General features: G+C 48.8%; 1 protein-coding gene across 2 annotated transcripts in view; it reads left to right on the plus strand.

The window, feature by feature from the left end:
- SNX29 (sorting nexin 29) overlaps positions 1 to 26,370 on the plus strand; it is a 473,054-nt gene that overhangs the window by 51,883 nt on the left and 394,801 nt on the right. Inside the window, exon 4 of one of the 2 annotated variants that reach the window (XM_062180202.1) lies at positions 10,478 to 10,602. In XM_062180202.1, coding sequence (XP_062036186.1) covers positions 10,478 to 10,602 — 125 coding nt within the window. Of the gene's footprint in view, positions 1 to 10,477; positions 10,603 to 26,370 lie in introns of those variants that run through there. The other variant, XM_062180203.1, reaches the window with a different exon arrangement.

Genomic DNA, 26,370 nt, shown 5'->3' on the forward strand with positions numbered 1-26,370 from the left:
AGCATGTGGTCTATGCTAGAGAAAGTTTCATGCACTGGTGAGAAGAACGTGTATTCTGTGCCTGTAGGATGGAAAGTTCTGTGGATATCTCTTAGGTCCAGTTGGTCTACAGTGTCTGTTGAGTCTGTTGTTTCCTTGCTGATTTTCTGTCTGGTTGATCTGTCCATTGCTGAAAATGGGGTACTGAATTACCCCATTACTATTGTATTGGAGTCTGTGTCTTCCTTTAGATCCAGGTGCCCAGTAGTTAGGTGCATATTCATTTACAATAGTCACATCTTCTTGTGGAATTGATCCCTTAATTATTACATAGTGCCATTCTTTGTCTCTAATAGTTTTTATATTAAATTCTATTTTGTCTGAAATTAGGATGGCTACACAAACTCCTTTTTTTTTTTTTTCTGTTGGCATGGAATATCTTTTTCCATCCTTTCACCTTCAGTCTGTATGTATCTTTGTTGGTGAGATGTGTTTCTTGTAGGCAGCATATAGATAGGTTTTGTTTTTTAATCCAGTCTGTATCTTTTAACTGAAGAGTTGAGGCCATTTACATTCATGGTGACTATTGATAAGTAACGACTGGCCCTACATTTTTTCCATAAATATTCCTATTGTTTACTTTGGACTTCCTTTGTATTTTTACTGGAAGATTTTCTGCCTTCACCTTCTTTCATAGTATAACCATGTTTCTTTATTTCTGTGTGTAGCACATCTTTACTCATCTTTTTAAGGCTGGATCAGTGGTGACAAATTCTTTAAATTTCTTTTTGTTTAATTCTTTCAATTTGTATTTGTTTTGGAAGGTCTTTATTTCAACTTCATTTATAAATGAGAGCTTTGCAGGGTACAGTATTCTGGGTTGATAATTTTTTTCTTTTCTTTTTTTTTTTTTTAACTTATTTGACAGGTAGATTTAGACAATGAGAGAGGGAGGCAGAGAAAAGGTCTTCCTTCCGTTGGTTCACCCCCCCCCCCCCAGTGTCCGCTACAGCCGGTACTGCACCGATTGGACCAGGAGCCATGTCTTTCTCCTGGTGTCCCATGCAGGTGCAGGCGCCCAATCACTTGGGCCATCCTCCACTGCCCTCCCGGGCCACAGCAGAGAGCTGGACTGGAAGAGGAGCAACCAATACTAGAACCCGGCACCCATATGGGATTCTGGCACCGCAGGCGGAGGATTAGCCAAGTGAGCCACGGTGCTGGCCCCAATAATTTTTTTTTTTTTCTTAAAACTTGGAATATGTCTTGCCATTCTCTCCTAGCCTGAAAGGTTTCTGATGAGAAGTCAGCTGTGTGTCTAATTGGAGATCCTCTGAAAGTAATCTGATGTTTCTCTAGTGCACATTTTAGAATCCTTTCTTTATGATTTACTGTGGAGAGTCTGACTATAATGTGTCATGGTGAAGATCTTTTCTGGTCATATCTGTTAAGTGTCCTTTGTGCTTCCTGTACTTGGACATCCTTTTTTTCTCCAAATTAGGGAAGTTTTCTGTAATTATATCACTAAAAAGGCTTTCTAATCCATTATCTTTTTCCATGCCTTCAGGAACTCCTGAGACCCATTGTCGGGTTGTTTGATAGTATACCATAGATCTCCAACACTGTTTTTTAGTTTTCTAATTTCTTCTTTTTTGCTCTCACTATAAAATTTCCTGAGATTTGTCTTCTAACTTGGATATTCTTTCTTCTGCCTCACCAAGTTTGTTGTTAAGGCTTTCTACCATATTTTTTATTTGATCTATTGAATCTTCATTTCTAAAATTTCATTTTGATTGCTCTCTAAAATCTCAATTTCATGGGAAAAAGTTTTCATTCATGTCATGGATGGATTTAATTCATGGATTTGCTTCTGATTACTTCCAAGTAATCTCATGATCAATTTTTCAAATTCCATTTCTGGGATTTCTTCAATCTCTTCATCTTCACATTCTAGCACTGAATGTTGTTGTGTTCCTTTGGGGGTGTCATGTTGTCTTCCTTATTCTTAATTCTTGAATTGCTGCATTTATTTTTAGGCATTTGTGGCAATACTTGTTGTTGTTTTTTTCCCCTGTGATGGCTTTTATCTTTGGATGATGCCTCTGTGGCTTAGAGGAGTGTCTGCTCTTTCAGTGAATACCCAGATGTGTGTGCTGGGTGTGGCCAGGGAGCTCTGTGCAGCACTCTAGGGTGAGAGGAGTGTCCAGGGTGACAACCAAGTTGGGTGTGGTAAATCAATCTCTCTCTCTCTAAATCAGATGGGAAATTTGATCAGCTCTGTTGGCGTAGTCTCAGCTCATCTCCTTTCCTCCAAGGAGAACAATGCGTGGGTACTAGCCCCTGTGCTAGCCCAGTATTCATTCATGCTGCCACAAGAACCATACAGAGGATTTGTGCCGTCCTCCATGTGAGCACGGATCCGGCAGCAGTGACTCTCACAGGGAATCAGGGAGCCCCGAGCATATCTCAGTGCCCACAGTGACTGCCCAGAGACCCAGCCACACCCTGCACCCTCCCATGCAGCCACAGTGTTTTCCCGGTCTCAGCACACAGGCTCTCACAGTCATGGGTACTCAGCCCCCTGTTAATGCTCCCAGCCAGACTCAGGCGTCTCCTCTTGGCTGGGGGCTGGGCATGTGGACACAAGCTGGCACAGCTGTTACGTATGTCCAAAATGGTGCCTGCCCTCTCTTGGCCAGTTACAGGATGCCAGTGCCAGGTGGTTGGGGAAAGAGAAACATGCCCCTCTCTTTTTCCTCCAGGTTGGCAGGTACACTGTCCCCCACAGTACTGCAAGTTGGACTCAAACCGGGCTCTTTCTGTAGCTTTATCGTTGGTGGCTTGGACTGCTACAGTCTGGTCTCACCTTACTCTCCAAAGCTTGTGCTGCGGCTCTCGGCTGCTGGGGTCCTGAGTTGTGCGTGTCCACACTCTCCATGAAGAGCCACAGTATCCCTCTAATTTGTATGGAGTTTCCTCTGCAGTTTTCTCCTGAGATTGTACTTTCTCTCCTTTTTTTTTAAACTGTCTTCCTCTAGACTAGAGCAGTAAGCTCCCTCCCTATTCCACCATCTTGGAATCTCCTGTATTTCTTTTGTTTATAATATTTAATATTATTGAATATTAAATTAATATTATTTATGTATTTATTTGAAAGGCAGAATTATAGAGAGAGAGGGAGGGACAGCAGGAGAGAGAGAGAGAGAGAGATCTTTCATCTGCTGATTTACTCCTTAAATGGCCTCAACGGCTGGTGCTGGGCAAGGCTGAAGCCAGGGGCCCAGACCTGCATCTGGGTCCCCCACGTGGGTGGCAGGGCTCAGGTACTTGGACTGTCTTCTGTTGCTTTCACAAGCACATTAGCAGAGAGCTGGATTGGAATTAGAACTGCTAGAGCTTAAATCAGTGGTGCCCACATGGGATGCTGGCATTGCAGGCAGTAGCTTAACCTGCTTTGCCAACAGTGCTAGCCACAAAGGCATTCTTATATACAGTTTCACATCTTGCTTATTTTTCTGTTTCCATTATATGTTAACCATGTTGGCTTATCTTCATCTCCTGGTAAGTATCTTAAAGGGTAAATGCCCTTGTGTACGGCTGTGCTCTCATTTGTCTAACCAGTTTTCCAAGCATTAAATATTTGGACAGTGTCTGACTTTCCTCCATTGTAAATAATATTTTTTTGAGCACTTGTATTCTTCTATCTTGGTAAAATTTATAGAATAGCATTCTGGATTAATTTTTGCCAGTGAAGGTCATGAGAAAAACTTCGTTTATAAAGCATAAATGTAGAGCGTGGCCCGTTTCACCAAATGATTGCCATGTCACAGGCTTGCTGTAAGCAAGGCTGCTTGATTTTTATCTGGTCTACACTCTGGGATACAGTTCATTGTTAACTGGCTGATTTTTATGGCACAGTCTGCTCCATTTCAGGTATGATTGGAGCTTTACAAATAAGGATAATCCAGTTTATTTTTGTGATTGTGCTCAGTTTTATAAAAAATGTGCCAGTAAAACTGTAACAGAGTAGAAGAATCAATTTGAAATGCGCCCCAGCGGAGATGGCTTCAGGGCTTGAGCCCCTGTCACTCACAGGAGACCTAGATTGAGCTCTTGGCTCTGGGCTTTAGCCCAGTCTGGCCTGGCCTGGCCATTAGGGGCATTTGTGAAGGGAACCAGTGGATGTGAGTTTTCTCTCTCTGTTTCTCTCTTTCTCTTTCTCTCTCTTTGCCCCTCACTTAAATAAATAATTTTAAAAAGAAATACACTCTTTTGTCACAAACATTTGTCATAAACATTCAGCATTTGTTACTGATCTTTTTTTTTTTCTCATAAAAAGTGTGCAGGATTCTTTAGGATCTAATTATAAGTAAGTGTGGCAGGTTAAGCAGTCTTGAAATACAGAACAAAGGCTGTGGACACGCGTGCTCGCAGAACCTCAGCAGTAGACAAGTTGAGCCCATGCGGCGTCCGGCTCAGGCCGGTGTCAGTGGGCAGGTGTAAATCCATTCTCCATTCATTATTTCCTTTACTCCTTTATCAGACTTTTACTAAGCACCATGAGGGAAGTGTTTTTTCTTAAAAAACAGCTTCACTGGTATCTGATTTACATAGCATGACAGCCTGTTCCTTGTAGGTATAAAATTCTGTGCTTTTTTTCCCTATAAATTTATAGTATTGTGCAGCTGTCACCACAGTTGGGTTTTCGGGCCTCACTTCACACCCGCCTCCCAGGTTTTCTTGTGCCAGTTTACAGTTGGTCCCTGAGGCCCAGACAACCTCTGATTTCTTTCCTTTGCCTGTTTTTTTTTTTTTTTAAGATTTTATTTATTTATTTCAGAGGTAGAGTTACAGACAGTGAGAGGAAGAGACAAAGAGAGAAAGGTCTTCCCCCTGTTGGTTCACTTCCCAGATGGCTGCAATGGCCAGAGCTGCACCAACCTGAAGCCAGGGGCCAGGAGCTTCCTCCTGGTCTCCCACGTGGGTACTGGGGCCCAAGCACCTGGGCCGTCCTCCACCACTTTCTCAGGCCACAGCAGAGAGCCAGATGGGAAGAGGGGCAGCCGGGACTAGAACCGGCGCCCTCTGTGCCTGTTTATTGATCTTTCCTGGACATTTCATGGCATCATTCCAGTGTACAGGTCTTGGGTGCGGCTTCTTTCCTTTAATAGTGCCTTCTGGGTTATTCCATGTTGTGGCGTGTGTTAATACTTCATTCCTTTTCATGGTTGATTAGTGGGTGTCTCATTTTACGGATGTATGTTTTGTTTATCCATTCTTGTAGTGAAGAGCTATATGCATATACATTTGGAATGATTTTGTTGACAGGTGCATTCAAAAAAAAAAAAAAAAAAAAAAAAAAAAAAAACCAAACTGAAACATACAGTGTCCCTGAAGTACCTCACTTACCGAGGAGCATTTCTCATTCGTGAACCTGGAGTGGAAGTGTGACATGCTCAGACGCCCCGGAGGCAGTCGGCCCACCACAGCGGCAGTGACAGCCTGGAGCAGAGAGCATTCTGGGAAGTAGTAGGGGCTGTGCTGAGCAGGAATTACAGACCTGAACAAAGGTGGGGAGCACTGGGAAGCCTTGGGGCGCCGTGGCTACAAGTCAGGGCTGCCACCGTGTGCCCAGCACAAGCTGGAGCGCGGATGCGTGTGTTCGGATCAGTGTGTTCCCCGTGATTTACTGCTCTTAACTGACCTGCATTTAAATTCCACATTATACAAGCTCTCCTGAGGTGTCGCAAGTCCGTCGTCATGAGTTCCCTCACGGGAGGGACCGTTTTGGTACCATTCTCCGTAAAAGCCAGGCATCGTGGTCAGGGCAGGGGCAGCTCACAGCTAGGACGATGTGAGGTCATTTACAGAGCGACAAGTGCTGCAACAGGAAAAAGGTCAGAAGTAGGAAGCACTCGGAAAAGCTTCCTGGAGGAGGGGACACGAGATGAATCTGGAATAACCAGTAGATACAAGCTCAGGTCAGACTGGCAGGCGGAAAGGTGACACAGGGAGGGTGTTAAGTACCATGGCTTTCTGCAAGGCAGGTTTCCTAGTGATCTGGGTGTTTTATTTATTTATTTATTTTTGCAGTGTTAGCTGAGTTGTGACTGTGCATCTGGGAAGTAGTACTGACATGTAACCCAATACCTCGGGGACTGGGTCGTGCTGTTCCCCTGCCTTCTGTTCCCCTTGGGGGCCGGGTTTTAATCTAGAGCTGGCAGAGCAGTTACTGGTGTGTGTTTTGGAGTCAAACAACCTGACAGGGGTTATAGAGTTTATTGTATTTGCAGTCGATTTGTTTAAAAGAGGCCTTAGTTAATTATGGGAACTCTAAACACAAGACAGGTCCCTGTTCTGGCTCCATTAGCTACTGTGGAATTTAGGTAGTTTTGGAGGGCGTTCCAGCTTTCAGAAAGCTGTCAAGTAGATGCCTGGGTGGAGGTGTAGAGTCACAAGCAGATGCACATCTCATATTTAAGAGTGACATCTGGGGGCCGGCGCTGTGACACAGCAGGTAAAGCCAGTGCCTGCAGTGCCAGGATCCCATAAGGCGCTGGCTTGAGTCCTGGCTGCTCCACTTCCGATCCAGCTCTCTGGTATGGTCTGGGAAAGCAGTAGAAGATGGCTCGAGTCCTGGGGCCCCTGCACCCATGTGGGAGACCTAGAAGAAGCTCCAGGCTCCTGGCTTTGGATCGGCACAGCTGTGGCTATTGTCGCCATTTGGGGAGTGAACCAGTGAATGGAAGACCTCTGTCTCTCTCTGCCTCTGTAACTCTGCCTTTCAAATACATAAATAAATCTTGTTTTTTTCTTTTACGTGACATCTGCCCAGCAATGAGGGTTATTCCCTTGTGTGTGTGGTGTCCTGAGATATATGATTCAAGGTTAATCTCTTCTGGAAGAGGACTTGTGCACATACTGTCCACCAGGTATAGCCCAGTGCTGGAGCGGAGGAAGGATGAGAGAGGAGTTGGAACCGGAAGAGCAGTGTTAGGTTAGGGATGCCAGGTAGACTTCCTTCTGTGGAGGGCCAGCTCTGATCACCTGGCAGCACTGAAGCATCCTTAGACCAGTTAAAGTCAGTTTATTTGAGCAAAGTAAAGCAAAGCTAAAATGATTTGTGAATTGGGCAGTTCCCACACTCAGAGCAGGTTTTTTTTTTGTTTTTTTGTTTTTTTTTGAGAGGTGGGGAAGAGAGAGAGAGAATGTTCTATTTGCTTGTTCACTCCCCAAATGGTTTCAGTGGTTGAGGTTGAGCCAGGCCAAAGCCAGGAGCCTGGAACTCCATTTGGGTCTCCCACATGGGTGGCAGGGGTCCAAGCACTTGGGCCACCTTCTGCTGCTTTCCCAGGCTCATTATCAAGGAGTTTGATCCAAAATGGAACAGCCAGGATTCAAACTTGTGCTCCTAAGGGATGCCAGTGTTGTAGGCTAGGGCTTAACCTGCCTGTGCCACAGTGCCAGCCCCTGGAGTAGGTTTTAAGAACTCCAACCAACAAGCTCATCAGACAGCATTTAGAGGAGAGTAGAAGTTAAACACAGAAAACAACTTAATTGGCAACAGCCTAGTCAATGAGCCAGGAAACTGTTTACAGCTTAACTAGTTGACTGTTTATAGCCAAATTAGTTAACCGGCTACAGGGCCTGCAGCAAGCAGCCAAAGCTGAGTTACTGTGATTAAACGCTGTCGATGTGGTCTGTGGGGTCAGTTTTAGGTGCCCCATCCAAGTCCATGACCTCCCACAAACTTCACAGCAGCGGTGACTTAGAAGGCAAGGATGTCACGGGCCTGGAAGACAGCGACCAGGCCTGAGTGCTGTGCTTGCTGGTGTGGTGTTAAGAGTTGTCTGCTACAGGCCCAGTGGCTTGAGTGAAGAGTGGGCGTGGGAATCAGAGGACTTTATCTTAGAATCTCCGTGTGTGTGTGTGTGTGTGATATGGGGTGTGAGTGTGTGTGTGGTATGGGCTGTGTGTGTGTGTGTGGGGTACGGGCTGTGTGTATCTCCATGTGTGTGTGTGTGTGTGTGTGTGGTACGGGCTGTGCTGGAAACACCCTGGCTTAGCACGGGGGCAGCGGAGACTGGAGTGTAGACATTGCTGCTTATCTTGTCCTCTCTCTCCTCTGGAGTTTTTTTTTTTAATTCATTTTATATATACATTTGAGAGGCAGAGAGAGAGAGAGAGAGCGCGCGCGTGAGCCTCTCTGCTCATGGACTCCCCAGATGCCTACAATGGCTGGAATCGAGCTGGGCCTGGCAGAAGCTGGGCTTTGAGAATTCAGTCTACGTCTCTCATACGGGTGTCATGGACGCAGTCACTTGAGCCATCACAGCTCCCTCGCAGGGTCTGCATTGGCAGGAACCTGGAATGAGGAGCTGCAGCTGGGAATGGAACCCACGCACTCTGACATGGGGCACGCACAGAGTCTGAACCAGTGTCCTAACTGCCAGGCCCAAAGCCCAGCCTGTTATTGCTGCTCACGATGTACTATCTTCAGGAGGTCTCTTTAATGTCCTTAAGCCTTAGTGTCGTCCAAGTTTGAAATGCAGATAATATCTTCCATGTCTGTATCATCATGTTGATGGGAGGAGCTAGTGAAATAATAGGTATGAAAATGTTTTGCCACCCACAGAGTGATAAACACCTGCAGTGTTAGTACTACAAGTATGGGAGTGGGTGGACCAGGAAATGCCTGCACTGGGGCAAGGCTGAGTCAGATGCTGGTGGCCTCAGGGCCTTGGCACTGGCCCCTTCCACACAGTTTGCTGCACCTTGTCATATTCAGGTCAAAACTCCAAGGTTACCAACGTTCGGCCAGAGTGTAATCCTGGCCCTGCCTCATCTCACCCACCAGCTTATCCTGTTTTATTTTCTTCATAGTTTGAAATGGCCTGGTTAGGGGCTGGCACTGTGGTGTAGTAGGTAAAGCCACCACCTGTGACACTGGCATCTCATATGGGTGCTGGTTTGAAATCTGGCCACTCTGCTTCCAATCCAGCACCTTGCTAATGTGCCTGGGAAAGCAGCAAAAGATGGTCCAAATGCTTGGTCCCCTGAACCCACAAGGGAGATCCAGAAGCCCCTGGCTCCTGGCTTTGGCCTGGCCCAGCCCTGGGTGTTGTAATCATTTGGGGGAGTGAACCAGCGTATGGAAGATCTCTCTCTTTCTCTCTCTGTCTCCTCCTTTCTCTGAGTAGCTATGACTTTCAAATAAATAAATAAATAAATCTTAAAACAACAACATCAACAAACAAATGGCATGGTCGGCATGTTTGTCTTATCTCCCTCACTGAAAACTGTCCAACTCCTGTGAGGGGGGGACTTTGCTGCCTCAGCCCCACCGTTGTACGCTCAGAGCCTAGAACAGTGCTTGGCACACAGGAGATCCTGAGGATCCCTCCTCCCTTCCTTCCTTCCTTCCTTCATTTATTTGAAAGTTAGGATGAGAGAGAGAGAGAGAGAATCTTCCATCTACTGGTTTACTCCCCAATGGCTGCAGTAGCCAGGGCTGGGCCAGGCTGAAGCCAGAAGCTTCATCTGGGTCTCCCATGTGGGTGTAGGGGCCCAGGCACTTGGGCCATCTTCTGCTGCTGTCCCAGGCACATCTGCAGGGAGCTGGATTAGAAATGGAGCAGCCGGGACTCTACCTGGAGCCTGTATAGGACGCTGGCCCTGCAGATGCCGGCTTAACCCACTGTGCCACAGTACCAGCCCTGAGGATTTCTTAATGTGTGTGAATGAATGGGAGGGTCCCTAAGGGCACATACCCAGACCAGCAGAGGCCCGGAAGCACTGCCGGTCTCTAAGAAGACGTGAGTGTAGTGGCTGGGACCTCATCTTTGAGCAGACGTGTTCCCAAACCGCTCATTTCTTTGGTTATTGGGAAATAAATTCAATTAAGTGCACGGTAATTGTAAGTTAATTGAAAATCCCATCAACTGTGGATCTGAGTTGACAATGTTATCTCATAACTAAATAAAGCACGGGAATCACAATTCATCCTTTTTCTTAGTGTATGTAACAGGCCATGAAATTACACAGCGCCAGCAGGCTGGGGAATTGAATTTCTGAAAGATAATCGTGTTCCGCAGACTACATGTGATATGAATTAGAGTTGAAGTCGGTGATTTGGGTTCAGTTAACACCCAGCCTCTCCGCACATCAAACTGATTTGTTTTTAAATGGACTTTTTCCCCCTGCTGGCTGGCACCACTTCCCCTTCCCTGTTGCTTCTGCATTGTCCTGTCACAGCCCAATGAACACGGCCCCCGGCCCCCGTCTACCAGCCATGCCTGAGAGCTGTGAGAGGGACAGGAGTGGGGGCGTGGGGGGCTGTGAGCGGCCTGGGTGAGGGGCCGTGCAGGTGTCTCCTGTCTACCTGGCTGCTGAGGCTTGCACCTGGCCACTCCCTCACTTCCCGGAAACACTGGGCCCGCCTCGGTGCTGTCTACTCCCTCGGCAGGGTGGGTCACTTAAGTCGTGGCATCTCTTGCAGGGTGACCTGTCTGTGTGCCCAATTTGAAGCTGTCCTGCAACATGGCTTGAAGAGGAGTCGAGGACTGGCGCTCACAGCGGCAGCCATCAAACAGGCCGCGGGCTTCGCCAGCAAAACCGAAACAGGTACTGCTCCTCTTACTCTTCTCTCGCTTGCTGTTTTAATTAGTGGGTAAGGCAGGCATCGTGTGGCACTGATGTGTGTGTGTGTGTGTGCAGAAGTCCGTGTCTTATTTGTAGTGAGAAAAACAAATACTGCTCTTGTCTGGCACCTTAGTGTAAATGAAGCATCCTTTGTGCGGTGGCCTGCGGCCAAGATGCTTGTGTCACCAGTGTGGCATGGCAGTCGCTGGGAAGTTAACATTTTGCTTTAACTCTATGCATGGGAAACACATGGCATTTCATAATTGAATGTCTCACATGTGCAACAGTGAAAGAAGGCCCACAGGTCTCCGAGCTTAGAAGTGCTGCTGCCGTCCAGTTTCCTGCACCAACCGTCGGGGGGAGGTTGATAGTAATGTGAGTTACCGCACACTTGTCTCTCGACAGCCCCACGGACAGTAGGTGCCCCTCTGGTCCCCGTTCTACAGGCCTGGAAACCATTTCCTGTGATGGGCTGTCAATCTGAAACTTGGAAGTGTGTTACTCCCCAACCCCTTTGGGGGCGAGTTCCTGGAGCTGCGCTGTCGCGGTGATGTCAGTGTTAGTGTGGAGAAAGGTGGGGGTGGGGGCTGTGGTGCGCTGCGTCTTCTCCAGCAGGTCAGCCCTCCCTGTGTCTGGAGCAGGCGTCTCCGCCAGCCCCAGGTGCCTCCTCTCCCCTCCCCTCCCTTCCCCTCGGCAAACCCTTAGTTCAGGCACAGGTAACCCTGGCTCTGGAGTCAGGCTGCCAGGGCAAGTCTCGAGTGACCTTGGGAGCGTTCCCGTGAAGCCTGTTTGCCATCTGTAAGAGGGGGAGGTGGGGGGGATCTCATCTCTCCAGGGCGTTGTTAGCAGCAGTCAGAGACCAGACGTGGAGACTTGGTTTGTAGCAGGTGCTTCAGCTTCTGACTCCTAATGAGAGTTTAACCCGTTACCTTCCTTGCCCCAGGATGCTCCTGCTGTTTAGCCTCTTCCATCTCATCCTCCCTTAGGGCTCTGACCTGGTGGCCTTAGAGGGATGGCTCTTTCTGTTCCCATCCCGACTGGAATTCTTGTCTTTGTTACTTGGCTCTGATGAGAGATGCAAAGCATCACTGACGTTCCCTGCTGTCTGCACCTGACTGTGGGAAAGACGGATGAGGGGATGGGCAGTCTGGCTGTTTTCTGCTGACCAGAATGTGCTGGGTGGCCTCCTGCCAGCTAGAAGCAGGGGACAGACCAGGCTAGCTTAGCCCCTGGGTGGCCGCCACAGGCTTCATTGTCCTCATTGTGAGCGGCATCAGTTAACCATTCACTGCCTCCCATGTAGTCCACATAGTCCTTGGCTGATTGAAACCTTGCCTTCTAGTGAGTTTTTTCTTTTTGTTTTTGAAGATTTATTTGTTTATTTGAAAGACAGAATTACAGAGAAGCAGAGGCAGAGAGAGAGGTCTTCCATTCGCTGGTTCACTCCCCAGATGGCTGCAATGGCTGGAGCTGTGCCATTCTGAAGCCAGGAGCTTCTGGGTCTCCCATGTGGGTGCAGGGGCCCAAGCACTTGTCCATCTTCCACTGCTTTCCCAGGCCATAGCAGAAGGCTGCATGGAAGTGGAGACATACAGGATGCTGGCACTGCAGGCAGCGGCTTTACCCCTATGCCACAGCGCTGGCCCCCTAGTGAGTGTTTTCAAAAATCCTCAGGAGGGTGAGGTGAGGGATTGCATGGAAACGGTCCTTGCTCCTGTCCTCCTGCCTGCTGCACCAGGCCCTGCCTGCAGAGGTTGGGTGATGGGGTGGAAATCGCAGCTCAGGGACGTGGCACCCAGGAGCTCTCTGGGCCTCTCTGAGCTTCTGTAAAATAAGGGTGAAAACAGGACCTGGGGTTCACACTGTGGCGCAGCGGTAAGGCCGCCACCTGCAGTGCTGGCATCCTGTACAGGTGCTGGTTTGAGTCCTGGCTGCATCACTTTTTTTTTTTTTTTAAGTTTTTAAGCTTTTTATGCAGTGAGAAATGCATAGGTGAGTGAGGGCTCTATGTAAGAAAGAAAGGGGAAATCTGGATTCATACTGAGCACCAGGAGCCAGCCACGTGGAGGAGCATGTAGGTCAGAAAGCATGGGGCAGGTGGTCTGAGGTGGGGGGCAGCAAGGGGATTCAGGGCAAAATGGGCAAAAGGAAAAAAGGGGCCAGGCCCACTGTGTTCCAGGCCTTCCTGGAACCACTTCCAAAGGGCAGTGGTTAATTAGTCTGATTGGCAGGTAGGCACACAGGTGTGGTCAGGTAGGGGCATGAGGTCACATGGGGCATGGTGAAGGCGTGGTCTTCCAGCTCACAAACCTGATTAATTTTATCCTATATGCCTGCCTACAACATTCCCCCCTCAGAGACCCTATTTCCTTAATCCTAAGGGATGTTGAAAGCCGTAGAATCATCACATCTGTCTGTAGCTGCTTCCTGCTTACGTGGGTGGGAGGGCAGATTGCAGGCCCTGCCTGCCTGGGTCTGGAGGTCTCTGCCTATCTCATCTAACAAATTTGCTTTGTGAGCTGGAGCAGTCTTGGTCACCGCCAATGGCTGTGTCCCCTGTATGGTCAGCTGTTCCCAGATGTCGAGTTCTGAAACATATAAGTTTGTTAGTTAGCATAAGCAAAACTGGAACAAGACCAATTGCAAGTAGAATGCCCCATCGGATGGAAAGAACATCTTACTCCCAGATGGTGGGGGGTGATCGGCTACCCTTATGTAGACTGTAAGCCCATTTAGCTTGAGCATAGAGAATTCTAATAGAAGAGCCAGTAGGGGCTTTATTGTCAGTAACAGTTCTCAGAATCAAGAGGAGGCAGGCACAGCATGGCTGCCTTGAGGTGCAGCCGTCTTGATGTCGGGAAGGCAAAGGATGTACTTACCTTTGACTTCAGATCTCTGATTGGCTGACAGGAAGAATCAGGCGTGTCTTGAATTCACCTGTGAAGACTTAAGAGGTAGACGTTTAATCCTAATCTCACTGAGGTAGGGGTGCTCAGTAGCACCTGTAAGACCCCTTCCATTTAAGCTGCAGCTGATCTGAAGAGGACCGTGCTATGAATGGCTTGCTCAGGATTCCTAGCGTTGGAGCTTTTGTTAAAAGCTCCTTAATTCCCGAGAAGATGGCCCAGGTCCTGGAGCTCCCCTGTCCAGCACAGTGCATCTGTGTCAGGGGCCTTTTAAAGCTTAGAATCCAAACCCTGGAGTCTGTTTTCCGTAGAATCCTGTCATCAACAATTCCCAATGTTGGAGCCTCTATTAGAAGCTCCTTAATTCTTTGGAACAACTCTTGTAGCTAACCTGTGCAGCACAGTGTCTGCATCAGGGCCTTTTTTTTTTTTTTTCTTGAGAATAGATTTTTTTTTTTTTTTTTTATTTAACAGATAAGTTAGACAGTGAGGAAGAGACACAGAGAGAAAGGTCTTCCTTCCATTGGTTCACCCCCCAAATGGCTCTTACGGCCGGAGCTATGCCGATCTGAAGCCAGGAGCCAGGTGCTTTTTCCTGGTCTCCCACGTGGGTGCAGGGACCTGAGCACTTGGGCCATCCTCCACTGCCTTCCCAGGCTACAGCAGAGAGCTGGACTGGAAGAGGAGCAGCTGGGACAGAACTGGCGCCCCAACCGGGACTAGAACCCAGAGTGCTGGTGCCGTGGGTGGAGGATTAGCCTATTGAGCCGTGGCGCCGGCCAGGGCCTTTTTTTTTTTTTTTTTTTTAAGATTAATTTTATTTGAAAGTCAGAGTTACACAGAGAAGGAGAGGCAGAGAGAGAAGTCTTCAATCTGCTGGTTCACACCCCAGTTGGCTGCAACGGCTGGAGCTGCTCCAATCCGAAGCCAGGAGCCAGGAGCTTCTTCAGGGTCCCTCGTGTGGGCGCAGGGGCCCAAGGACTTGGGCCAGCTACTAGTGCTTTCCCAGGCCATAACAGAGAGCTGGATCAGATGTGGAGCAGCTGGGACTCGAATTGGCGCTCTTGTGGGATGCCGCGGTTTTTACCCGCTACTTCTCAGCACCAGCATCAGGGCCTTTTTAAAGTACATATAAAAGCTTGGAATGCCAATCTGGGAATCCAGATTCCACAGAACCTTGCCATTCTCAGAAATACCCTTAGATGCCTTTTAAATGTAGAATAGCTTTCCTTCTTTGAAAGAGCACACTTTTTTGGGGTTAATTCACCTCTTGTTTTGAAACCTGAGCTTTGTTTGGAAGTTCTGTATCCTCACTTCCATCCAGCTCTCTGCTATGACCTGGGAAAGCAGGAGAAGGTGGCCCAAGCTCTTGGGCCCCTGCAACAGTGTGGGAGACCTGGAGGAAGCTCCTAGTTTCAGACTGGCCACCTCTGGCTGTTGCGGCCACCTCGGGAGTGAACTAGAACATGACAGACCTCTCTCTCTCTCTCTCTCTCTCTCTCTCTCTCTCTCTCCACCTCTGCCTCTCTGTAACTTTGCCTTTCAAATCAATAAATAAATCTTAAAAAACCCCAAGAAACCTAGGACTGCGTGGGACAGCAGTGGTGGGTGCCATGTGTGGGGTTGCGGGGGAAGCCCGGGCCTGCCCAGAGCTGCTGGCCCTGGCTTTGGAGGACAACATGGCAGCAGTTTTCCAGGATGAGTGGCGGTGTCCTTGTTTTTCAGGTGATGAAACGTAGGCTGGAATAAGTGCATAAGTCGCCCAGGGTTCCACGGCTGGTCCTGGCGGTGCCAAGGCTTCCAACCCAAGTCAGGTGACCTCAGGTTCCTATTCCTCCCAGCTCCTCCCATTACTGCTCCTCCTTAGGCCACTCCAGCCCAGCTAACTAAATTGAAAGTGACAGGGGAGACTAAATCATGGATTAACCCCTGGGCTGTTTTATTGGCTCTGCTCAGAGACGAGGAACACTAGCTTTGGAGGAGAGAAGAGCTGAGCTCTATGGTAATGACTGAATACAATGTTGTTGGAAGTCGTAGTACAGTAGATAACCTGAGTGCTGGCCAGGCTTGTCACTGTGGTTGGTTCTCGAGGGATCGGGGGCATGGAGGACTGAATTTGGAAACTGGTGCTTATGGAAAATATTTCAAGTTGCCAATATTTGGAAATTGTAGCATTTCAGAGTGAGAATTGTGGCACATTTGGGACATTGACATGCCGTGTCAGAATACCTGGGATTGAGTCTTGCCTCTCCCTTCGGATCCAGCCTCTTGCTAACATACCTGGGAAGCAGTAAGTGGTGGCTCAAGAACTTGAGTTCCCACCTCCCACATGGGAGACCTGATTGGAATTCTTGCCTCTTGGGTTTGGCCTGGCCCAGACTTGGCTGTTGTGAGATGGACAGTCTCCCTCTTTTTCTCTGTTTCTGTCTCTGTAGCTTTGCCTTTCAAATAATAAAAAAGGAATAAATAAATAAAACTCTTCCAGATTGAATTTTTAAAAAAACAAACTGGGAGGTTTCATGTTGGGATATGAGCTCCTGCCTTAAACTGGAAACTCTGACTCTGGGCCCATGTGGACTTTGGCAGTGGGGAATACATCACCCTCTGTAGATGGGCAAACTCGAACTCTCACTATGCTACTGTTTTTCTTTTTCAAGATCGATTTATTCAAAAGAGAGCGACAGAGATATTTTCCACATACTGATTTACTCCCCAAATGCCCACGTCAGCCAGTGCTAGGCCAGACTGAATCCAGGAGCCAGGAACTCCATCCTGATCTTCCACATGGGTGGTAAGGGCACAGGTAATTGGGTCATTAGCCACTGCCTCCTGGGCACGTGAGTGGGGAGCTGGATTGAAAGCAGAGGAGCCAGGATTTGAACCAGGTGCTCCAGTGTGGGAAGTGGGCATCCTAAGTGGTGACTTAGCCCAGTATGCCACAATGCCTGCCCTCCCTGCCTTTGTTTGTTTGTTTGTTAGAATCAAGAAGGAGATACTTCCTATTATCACTTTGAGGTATTTTACGGTGGTAGTTTTGGGTCCTGGCCAGTGTGGTCTCCTGGCCTTCACCAGGGATATCTTTGACCTGGCCGTGACTGTAGTTTTTGGGTAGTAGAGCTGCTGTCTCTGCCTGCTCTCCTGGTGCCAAGGGCAGTCTGTGACACTGCGTAGACGTGTCAGCTGCCACTGTAATTCTGGTTCACACCCTCTGCCACGGCTGTGGTTCTCAGCTTGCCCTCCAACCCGGGCCTCGATGTAAACTACCTGGGGGTATGGGTCAGGGTGGGGTGGGCAAAGAGGATGCCTTAGGAGAATCTCCACGCAAGGGCACCCCAGATTCCAAATGTGCTTATCTGAAATTCAGCAGATAAAGCAAAACAAAAGACAACCCCCCCCCCCCCCCCAAATAATCAGTTTCTAGGCATAAACTCCTTTCAGATTATTTTAAGCTCCGGGTGAATTTCTGGAATGCTGAAATGGCCATTCATTTTGTCCAGCTTTGTAGCTGGGTTTTGGGGAGAGGTTTGCTTCCCTTCTTGTGTGGCTATCGCCCATTTTTGTTCTGTCTTGGTTTTCTTTCTTTTTTTTTTTTGACAGGCAGAGTGGACAGTGAGAGAGAGAGACAGAGAGAAAGGTCTTCCTTTGCCATTGGTTCACCTTCCAATGGCCGCCGTGGCCAGTGCGCTGTGGCTGGCGTACCGTGCTGATCCTAAGGCAGGAGCCAGGTGCTTCTCCTGGTCTCCCATGGGGTGCAGGGCCCAAGCACTTGGGCCATCCTCCACTGCACTTTCTGGCCACAGCAGAGAGCTGGCCTGGAAGAGGGGCAACCGGGACAGAACCCGGCGCCCTGACTGGGACTAGAACCTGGTGTGCCAGCACTGCAAGGCAGAGGATTAGCCTATTGAGCCGAGGCTCCAGCCTCTGTCCTGGTTTTCAGTCCCTCCTTCCCCTGCACAGGCCTGGTGCTTTCAGCTGCCCATAGGTGCACTGTGGGCGGAGCTGTAGGACTGCGCTGTGGCCTGGGCTGAGATTACCTGTCTTCAGAGGGTTTGCTGGTGCTCCTGGTGGCTGTCAGGGCTCAGGAAGAGGAGTTTCATGCAGCCGAGGTCTGAGCTGCTTCTCCTCCGGCCCTCAGTGTCTGTGGGGGCTGCTTTGTTTGCTGCTGCTGCTTTCTAGGGTATGGTTCTCTGGGCTTTCCGGCTTGCATTCCATTCCCATGACTGCTGTGACAAATGACCACACACTGGGTGGCCCGAAACAACATGGACATCTTCTCTTGCGTTTCTGGAGGCCATATGTCCCTAAGCAAGGTGTCGCCAGGGTTGATCCTCTGAGACAGGATCAGTCCCTAGCTCCCGGTAGATGTGGTCAGTCTCTGGCACCAGTCTTTGGCATTCCTTGTCTGTGGCTGGATCCCTCTTCATGTGGCTCCTCCCCTGTGTCTGTCTCTGTGTGTCCTTTCCTCATTTTATAAGGACGTCAGTCATTGGGGCCCGCCCTCATCCGGGGTGACCTACTGTGGCTGATGGCATCTGCAGAGACCCTATTTCCTGTAAGGTCACGTTCTGAGTTTTCAGTGGATGTGAGTTTTAGGGGAACACTGTTCAGCTCAGGGCACAGTGGAACCCCCGGGGTGCTTGCCAAGGTCTTTCCTCCTTGGCAGACTCTGTACTCTGAATGTTTGTTCTGAGTCTGTGGGAATCCTGAAAGCTCAGAGAAGCTTTGTAGTTGGAAAAAGAGGTCCTCAAGGCAAACGAGGCTCCAAATGTAGGACTTGTGTCCCTGGACGTCCTGTCTCTCAAGTCTCCCTTGCCTTTGCAGAGCTCTGGGTCTTCATGCACTTCCCATACTTTTTCTTTGCTTTTTAAAGATTTATTTATTTGAAATGCAGAGTTAAGAGAGAGGGAGAGACCTTCATCTGCTGGTTTACTCCCCCAGATGGCTGCAATAGGCCAGGGCTGGGCCAGGCTGAAGCCAGGAGCCAGGAATTTCATCTAGGGGTGGCAGGGGCCCAACTGCTTGGGCCATCTCCTATGGCTTTCCCAGAGGCAAATTAACAGGGAGCTGGATCAAAAGTGGAGCATCTGGGACCTGAACCGTATTCATATGGGATGCTGGCATGCAGGTGGTGGCTTAACTCGCTGGCCCTAACTTCCCACATTTCTGAGCTGTCATTCTTGGTATACCAGCTTCTGTCCACTCTTCATGGTCACAAGATCACTGCCACAGTTCAAAGCATCACGTGTCACACCACAACCCAAGACCATAAAATAAGCTTTCTCTGTGTCCTTTTAAGTGAGCGACTTTCTTGAAAGTCCCTCATTGAACTTCTGCCTTGTTCTCTTTGGCCCCAGTTGTGTCTCATGTCTATTCGAGACCAACGACTGACAAGCTGATCATTATTACAGCTGGTTTAATGCAATCCAGACTCATTCCTCCCCTCCTCTGGCCAAGGAGAGGCCCTTCAGCTACCCTTGAAGCTCTTGGTTACCAACGTCCGAATGAAATCTTAGTTCTCTTAGCAGGAAGGAAGGGCCGGCTGCTGGGTAAGAAACAGCCAATGCTTTCTGCGGATTCAGGCAAATCTGAGCATTTAGGTTGCAAGACCAGAGTCAGAACACAGACTTCTCAGCACCAAAACAGTCACTTCCATAGATAATAAATCTAGGGGCTGGCACCGTGGTTCACTTGGGATGGACATTGGAAGTTCTTAGATCCTTATAAGGTATTATTAACCAACTCTGCAGCTGCCTACCTCTGGGCTTAATGTTAGGTTAGGCATTAAATTCCCCAGCGCTTTAAGCCATTGTTAGCTGAGTCTCCTTTTACTTTATTCCCAACACTTCGTAACTGACACAGTAAGGGAAAGCAAGACTACCTAATACGCAAAGACTTGTGCTCCACGAACAGCAGGGGTGATGATGATGTGGGCCTGAGTATCTTAGGTTTTCATTCCAGGTTCTTGTTCCACACAGAGATAAAAATTCAAAGTGGAATCAGCATATATTTTACATAGATGAGAACAGGATTCATGTGAGAGAATACACATTTATGCTTGAGTGTGGGCTGCCCTACTTGATGTAATGCCTATCATGAGTGGGACAAAGTGTTACCGAGAGAGAGAACCTCAGTAGCACTCCCAGTCATGGTCTGGGGCAAACAACAACAACAACAAAGCCTCTCTTCTGTTCTCAGCCTCTTTTATGAGGTAGGGGGTGGTGCCATAGCAGGGTGAAGCCATCTGGGAATTTTATGGTACCTCCATGGAGGTGTGGGAGGGGTTAATATCCCTATATTGTAACTATATGCTAATCATGATTCCCCCCCCCCCCCCATCTTGGTCCCAGATGAGACACAGGTGCAGCCTGCACTGGTGGGTGTTTCTGACTGGCAGGTAAATAGATAAAATTACATCGCAGGCTGCCAGGATGCCTGCTCTCTTAGGCCTAACTAGCTGCCTATCTGTTCAGTGCAATTAGCATGATAGCTTTGGAAATGACACCTGGGTGTTTTCTGCTTTTTAAGATGAATTGGCTGATGACTCATGCTGACCTGTGACTCAGGGATTTGTTAGAACCCTGTGTTCTTTATCCCATCTTTCTCCTAAAACGTATTTTACATATGAAAGTAACATAGCTCAAAGAAGTAAGATAATTTGCCTCCTCTTCTAGGGCCAATAAGTGGCAGTGCTGGGATTTTTACTGAGGTCTGTGTGGCTGTGATTCTGAAACTCTGCTTTTGTCCATAGTGGCCTGTTATTTTTAGACAGGGTGGTCTCTGAGAGACTGTGGTTCTCCCACTTTGAATTCATGAGTACTGAGAAAGTTGTGATCACTTAGGACAGAACTTGCTAAACTAAGGCCCGCCACGTGCTTTCGTAAATAAAGTTTTATTGGAACGCAGCCACAACCTTTCATCATTGTTTGTGGCTGCTCTTAGGTTGGGTTAGGACCGAGAGTCCTGGCTCCTAAAGTATCTGTTTTTTGGCCCTTGACAGGAAAAGTTTGCCAGGCTGTATCTTAGAGAACAGAGGACAGGAAGTTCACATTACCCTTCAGCACGTCACTCCCAGCTGTTGGTTGTCCATGCTCCCTCTTGATGCTAAGGCAGGGTACCTTGTCTGTTGGGCTTTCTCTTGACTCAACAGCTTCTTGCATAGTATCTGGTAGTACACAGCTTCTCCAGTGAAAATGTGTTCTATGCATGAATCCATCTTGATCAGAAGGAAGGAGATTAATCGGTGTGCCCAGGGCTGCAGTCGAAGGGTCCTGGTGCCCAAGGCTGTTGAACGGACATGAAGACTAAACTTGAATTTTACAGGTGGCTCAGTAACAGCAGTTGTGTGTCTGATGCATTTTGAACCATGCCTGTTGTCTGTGACTGACTGCTGACACACAGCCCAGTGACGGCATGTTAGCAATCAAAAGGAGAAACGGGGGGCTGTCTTGTGGTGCCCTGGGTTAAGCCGGGACCTGTAATGCCTGCATCCCAAATCAGAGTGCTGGTTCCAGGCCTGGCTGCTCTGCCTCCAATCCAGCTCCCTGCCAATGTGCCTGGGAAAGCAGCAGAAGATGGTGGGCCCCTCCCACCTACATGGGAGACCTCTGTGGGTTCCTGGCTTCTGTCTGGCCCAGCTCTGGCCATTGTGGCTATTTATGGAGTGAACCAGCAGATGGAAGATCTTTCTGTGTCTCTCTGTCTCTATGACTCTGCCTTTCAAATAAAGGAAATGAATCTTAAACGTGAAATCATCAAATCCCAAGGTTATGTCATCAGATGCCAATAACTGCAATGGGTCTTCCTTCTCTCTCTGGTACAGTGGGAGATAATTCACTTCTCCACGCTGCATTCTGTATTGGCTCATTAATTGAGCAAAGTGTGCCAATTCCATGCCAAGCCTTTGTAGAGCTCTGGGTCACTTCTAATTTTTACTTTATGTTTTCTCTCTTTTTAAAAAGAAATTGTGGAAAAATAAACATAATACAATTTATAATCAACCATTTTTTGGAAAAGAATTATTTATCCAAAAGGCAAACTGACAGAGAAGGAAGGAAAGAGAAAAAGATCTTCCATTTGTTGGTTTCTGGGTTGGGGCCGGCCCTGTGTGGCTCACTTGGTTAATCCAGTCCAGTTGTTTCTCTTCCACTCCAGCTCTCTGCTGTGGCCCGGGAGTACAGTGGAGGATGGACCAAGTGCTTGGGCCCCTGTACCCACATGGGAGACCAGGAGGAAGCACCTGGCTTTGGATCGGCGTAGTTCCGGCCGTAGTGGCAGTTTGGGGGGTGAACCAACGGAAGGAAGATCTTTCTCTCTGTTTCTCTCTCACTGTCTAACGCTGTCAAATAAATAAATAAAAAAAAAAGAATTCCTGGGTTTAAGTCCCAGCTCTAGCTTCCTGCTAATGTGGCCACAACACCAACACCAGCCCCTTCATGGGTATCAAGTTGTGTCTTGCTGTGGTTTTGATCCTTTCTGTCTGGAAGTTGCACATTTTATTTCAAAAAGCTGTTCCCCAGCTCCTGCCCAGTGCACCTGGACTCTGCCCTGTCCTGTATTCCTGAGTCCTTCTCTCCTCAGACCTAGGAGTAGCACCGTCTGACTCCTGGTTCTCTGAACGTCAGGGCCTAGGTCCAGCCTTGCTCATCCTTGCAGCTCCAGTGTAGTATAAGGATATCCAGGGTATTGGAAGATCCCTGTCCACCTGCATAGGAGAGGCCACAAAATGACTGCATTCAGAATAGTGACCCAAGGACCCCGAGGGAGGATGTGCTGAGTCCCTACCCTTTGCCATTGTACACATCTCCACAGGCAGGTGGAAGCAGGTGCTGTTAACATACACCCACTGTAAAATTTGAGAAGCGGACTCCCTTGATGCTTTGTGGGGATTTCTGCAGAGAGTTGATAGCACTTAATTCAAACCAGGATTTCTATTTTGCTTCACTGGGTGACGTTGTTTTAACAAATGTATTTCTGTAGAAAATGGATTTTGGAGGAAGTGGCATGTGTTAGAAGACTCCTGGGCCCATCGTTTTGATGGTGAGGGGAAGTCCACTGCGCTCACCCCCATCCTGCAATGCTTTCAGTTCCCTCTTTGATGCTTCTGTTACATTCATGAACTTGCCAGTTAGCTACTTCTGGTGAAAGAGACCTTGGAAGGAGGTGTGCTAAATGTGTGGAGAAATACTGAGCTCTGTGGTTTAAAAAAAAAAAAAAAGTCTAACAGCTGGGGTGTGTTTTAGACACTCAAAGCTTAACAGGTTTAGCCACCTCCTGCAATGCCGCCATCCCATATGGATGCAGGTTTGAATCCCGGATGCTCCACTTCCCATCCAGCTCCCTGCTAATGTGCCTGAAGAAGCAGCAGAGGATGGCCCAAGTGCTTGGGCCCCTGACCCACACTGGCGACCTTGATAAAGCTCCTGGCTTCTGTCTGGCGCAGCCCCAGCCATTGTGACCATCTGGGGAGTGAACAATTGGATGGGAGGTCTCTCTCTGTCTCTCTTTGCCTCTGTCGCTATCTCTCCTGATCTTTCTGTAACTGCCTTTCAAATGAATAAATAAATAAGTCTTTAAAAAATGCCTCTCCAGATGATTGTATACTCGGGTGACGGGGGTTGAGTCCTGGCTTCATTCCTGCTTGCAACATCCTGGGAGGCAGCTGGTGACGGCTTAAGTACTTGAGTCTTTGCCATCTGTGTGAGAAACCTGGATTGAGTTCCTGGCTCCTGGCTTTGCCTTGGTCTAACCCTGGCTATTGTGGGTGTTTGGGGCATGAACCAGCAGATGGAAGACCTGTCTTTGTCCCTCTTCCTTCCAAATAAAGATAAAATAAACTGATTACAAAGAATAAAAAGGTTGACACCTGGTAGAGAACGGCTGGTCTCATGGATAGAACCAGAGTCACGGTTCTCTTCCTTTCATCGTGGGCCATGTGTTAACTTGGGGATTGTGGGGGTGTTTGCAGGCTCCTGGGGTGGGTCCCTGGCATTGGGAGTGACAGAGCTCTTGGGGCTGAAGCTGTTGACTAAGGGGTGTGAAAATGCCCAGCAACATTAAGATATGGGGTAGCTGGAGTGATGCTTGTTGGGCCTATGTGACCTCTGGCTGTTGATAAGGTGCTCATTCCTGATGTCTCATAAGCTAAGACCCCCGATTTGGCCTCAGTGTTGTCGGTTGCAAGACCACTCCCATGCATCTTGTACATCTCCTGTGCGAGTGGACATGGCTGTGAGTGCAGGATGGGGCACGCCCCTAAGTGGGAACCAGATAAAAGTTCCACAAGTCTTGGGTTCTTGGGTGCTCTATCAGTTTTCCGCTTTTTAATAAAGCCATCAAAAGGAAGCGGTAACAAGACGTGCTGCGGATTCGGGGAGCCTCAGAAGCATGCCAAGTGAAAACCAGGCGTCAAAGGACAAACACTGTGTAATTCCACTCACAGGAGGGGCCCAGAACATTCAGAATCAGAAAGAGGAAAAGAAGTTGCCAGCGGCTGGGGTGGGGACAGTGGAATTACTGTTGAATGGGTGTGGATTTTCTGTTTGGAATGGAAGTTCAGGAAATGGTGTTAACTGTTACATAATATTGTCAGCGGACTGAATGTCAGTGAGTTGTAAAATGGCAAATGTTATTATGTTCCTAAGAAGCCAAAAGTGTATACATTTATGTACCTGATAGTTTTATTATGAATGGTTCTCATTTAAGCCCTGGCCCCTGTGCCCTGGTTCGGGGAGGTGGTCCTGTGGCCTGTGACAGAGCTGTAGCTGTGAATGGGGGCTCGGCTGTGCCAGTCCATCGCCTCGCCGGGGGGCTCATCCAGACGGGGATGGGACAGGCATGTGGGAGCAGCTGTGTTCCCCCACTTCTAAGGCCGGAACATGCGAGAACTTGGTTTGCCTTTTGTCCCTGGCGTGGTTGGCACCATGCATTGCTGATTTTGTTACTTCCCTCCCTCCGTCTGGTTAGCTGTAGTCTTTGGCTAGTGGGCTCCTGGTCTTGCGTGGGACTAGGCTGTGTCCCTTCCAACCAGCCTTCGCATTTTTATTCTGTACTTTCTCTGCTCCCTTGGGGCTTCCTGGGCTTGCTTATCCTTGCCTGAGAGAAGCGGGGATAGAGCTGGCTTTTTCTCATCCCCTCTCTTCCTGCCACAGTTGTGAATGTGATGCCCGGAGTTAGGACAGTTCGGAGTTCACTGCGGAGGTGAAGGTCAGGACGTGGGAGGTTCTGGCCCCATGGAGCCTTCGACTCAAATGCCTTGGTTAAGTGCAGACTCACTCCGTGAGAACGAGATGCCCTTCTTTGTCTGCAGGGAGCAGCTCTTTGTCGTTGGCCTTTCTGCTTGTGGCTGGGCTGTGCTTTGCTGGCTTGTTTCTGAGCGGTGCTCTCGCAGTGAGGCACTTGCTCTGATCAGGGCTCTGCGGCACAGACATGCTCAGTGCCTGGTGAGTTTTCTGTCCTTGGGAAATGACTGTCCGATGGTGGAAGGGCATACTCCACCTCACGCATGGCACTTCTTCCAGCTGCAAGTGACAGAAAGCCTTTTAGACTGATCCCTGCTGAAAAAAGGAAGGGAGGCGGTGGGGGCACTGACTCTAGTAACAGAATTCTAGGGTTGAGTTGGATCCGGGGCCCAGACTTCCCCCTGGATCTGTCTGTCAGCACAGCTTCTCTGTGGGTTGGTGTCTTTCCAGGTGGGGTCTCTGTACGTGACAAGGGGAGAAACAGTCCCCAGGCAGCTCCACGTTTACTTGGTTAAAGGAGTTCTCACTTGTAGCACAGGGTCCAGCAGCCTTGTTCCTGAAGGCATAGAGTAGTGCACACTGGTGACTTCATAGACCACAAGTTCTCTGTGACAGCTGCTCAACTCTGCCACTGTCAAAACAGGAGGCATGGCTGAGGCCAGTAAAACTTTTGTCTCGAGAACCAGAGGTGGTGGCAGGCTGAATCTGGCCCTCAGGCTATTGCTGGCCACTCAGTTCCAGGAGACAGAGCTTTTCTTCTCGTGGGTAAGGTTCTCTTCTAGTGGGTGAGGATCCACGGGGTCCAGGGCTGGGACTAATGTGAGGCTAGTGAGACATTGACCTCCGCCACAAAGTGTAAGGCAGTGCTAACAACCTCCGCAATCAAGATAAGCAATAGTTCATGCAATGTTATTAAACACAATCAACATTTCCAATGCCCTGTGGTGGCCAGGTTAGCTGCCCAGCCCCATGTGGGGAGACGCCAGAGTAGTGTGAGGGCAACTTGTTGAGGCACCCAGCGGGTCCCATTTCCCGTAGAAGAGAGGTAAAACAGAGAGGATACTGTTTGCTCTCTGGGTGCTTGGGATTTGGCTCAGATGTAGTCATTTTTTTTTTAATTTATGTATTTGAAAGGCACAGCAACAGAGAGGGACAGACGGCAGGGTAGGGGAGACTGAGCAGCAGAGAGAGGTCCCTTCTGTCTGCTGGTTCACTCCCCAAACGGTAGCAATAGCTAGGAGGTCTGGGCCAGGCTGAAGTCAGGAGCCCAGAATTCCATCGTGGTCTCCCACATGGGAGAACTTGGGCCACCCTTTGCTGCCTTCCCAGGCGCATTAGCAGGAAGCTGGATCAGAAGCAGAGCAGCTGGGACCCAGACCAGCATTCAGATATGTGATGCTGTCACCGGAGAAAAGAGCCGTGGGAGCCGTGGGGCTCTTGTCTTCACACAAGGAAGAATTCAGGCGTGAGACAGAGAGTGAAGTAATAAGATTTTATTACGATAGGGCATCCGTCAGAACGGAAGGGACAGATAGAGAGCACCCAGTCACTCGGACTCCGGGAGAGCAAGGTTATGTGGTTGAATGGAGAGAATACACCTGGCCTGG

Source organism: Lepus europaeus, chromosome 21, assembly GCF_033115175.1.
Source record: "Lepus europaeus isolate LE1 chromosome 21, mLepTim1.pri, whole genome shotgun sequence".
Taxonomy (NCBI): Eukaryota; Metazoa; Chordata; class Mammalia; order Lagomorpha; family Leporidae; genus Lepus; species Lepus europaeus.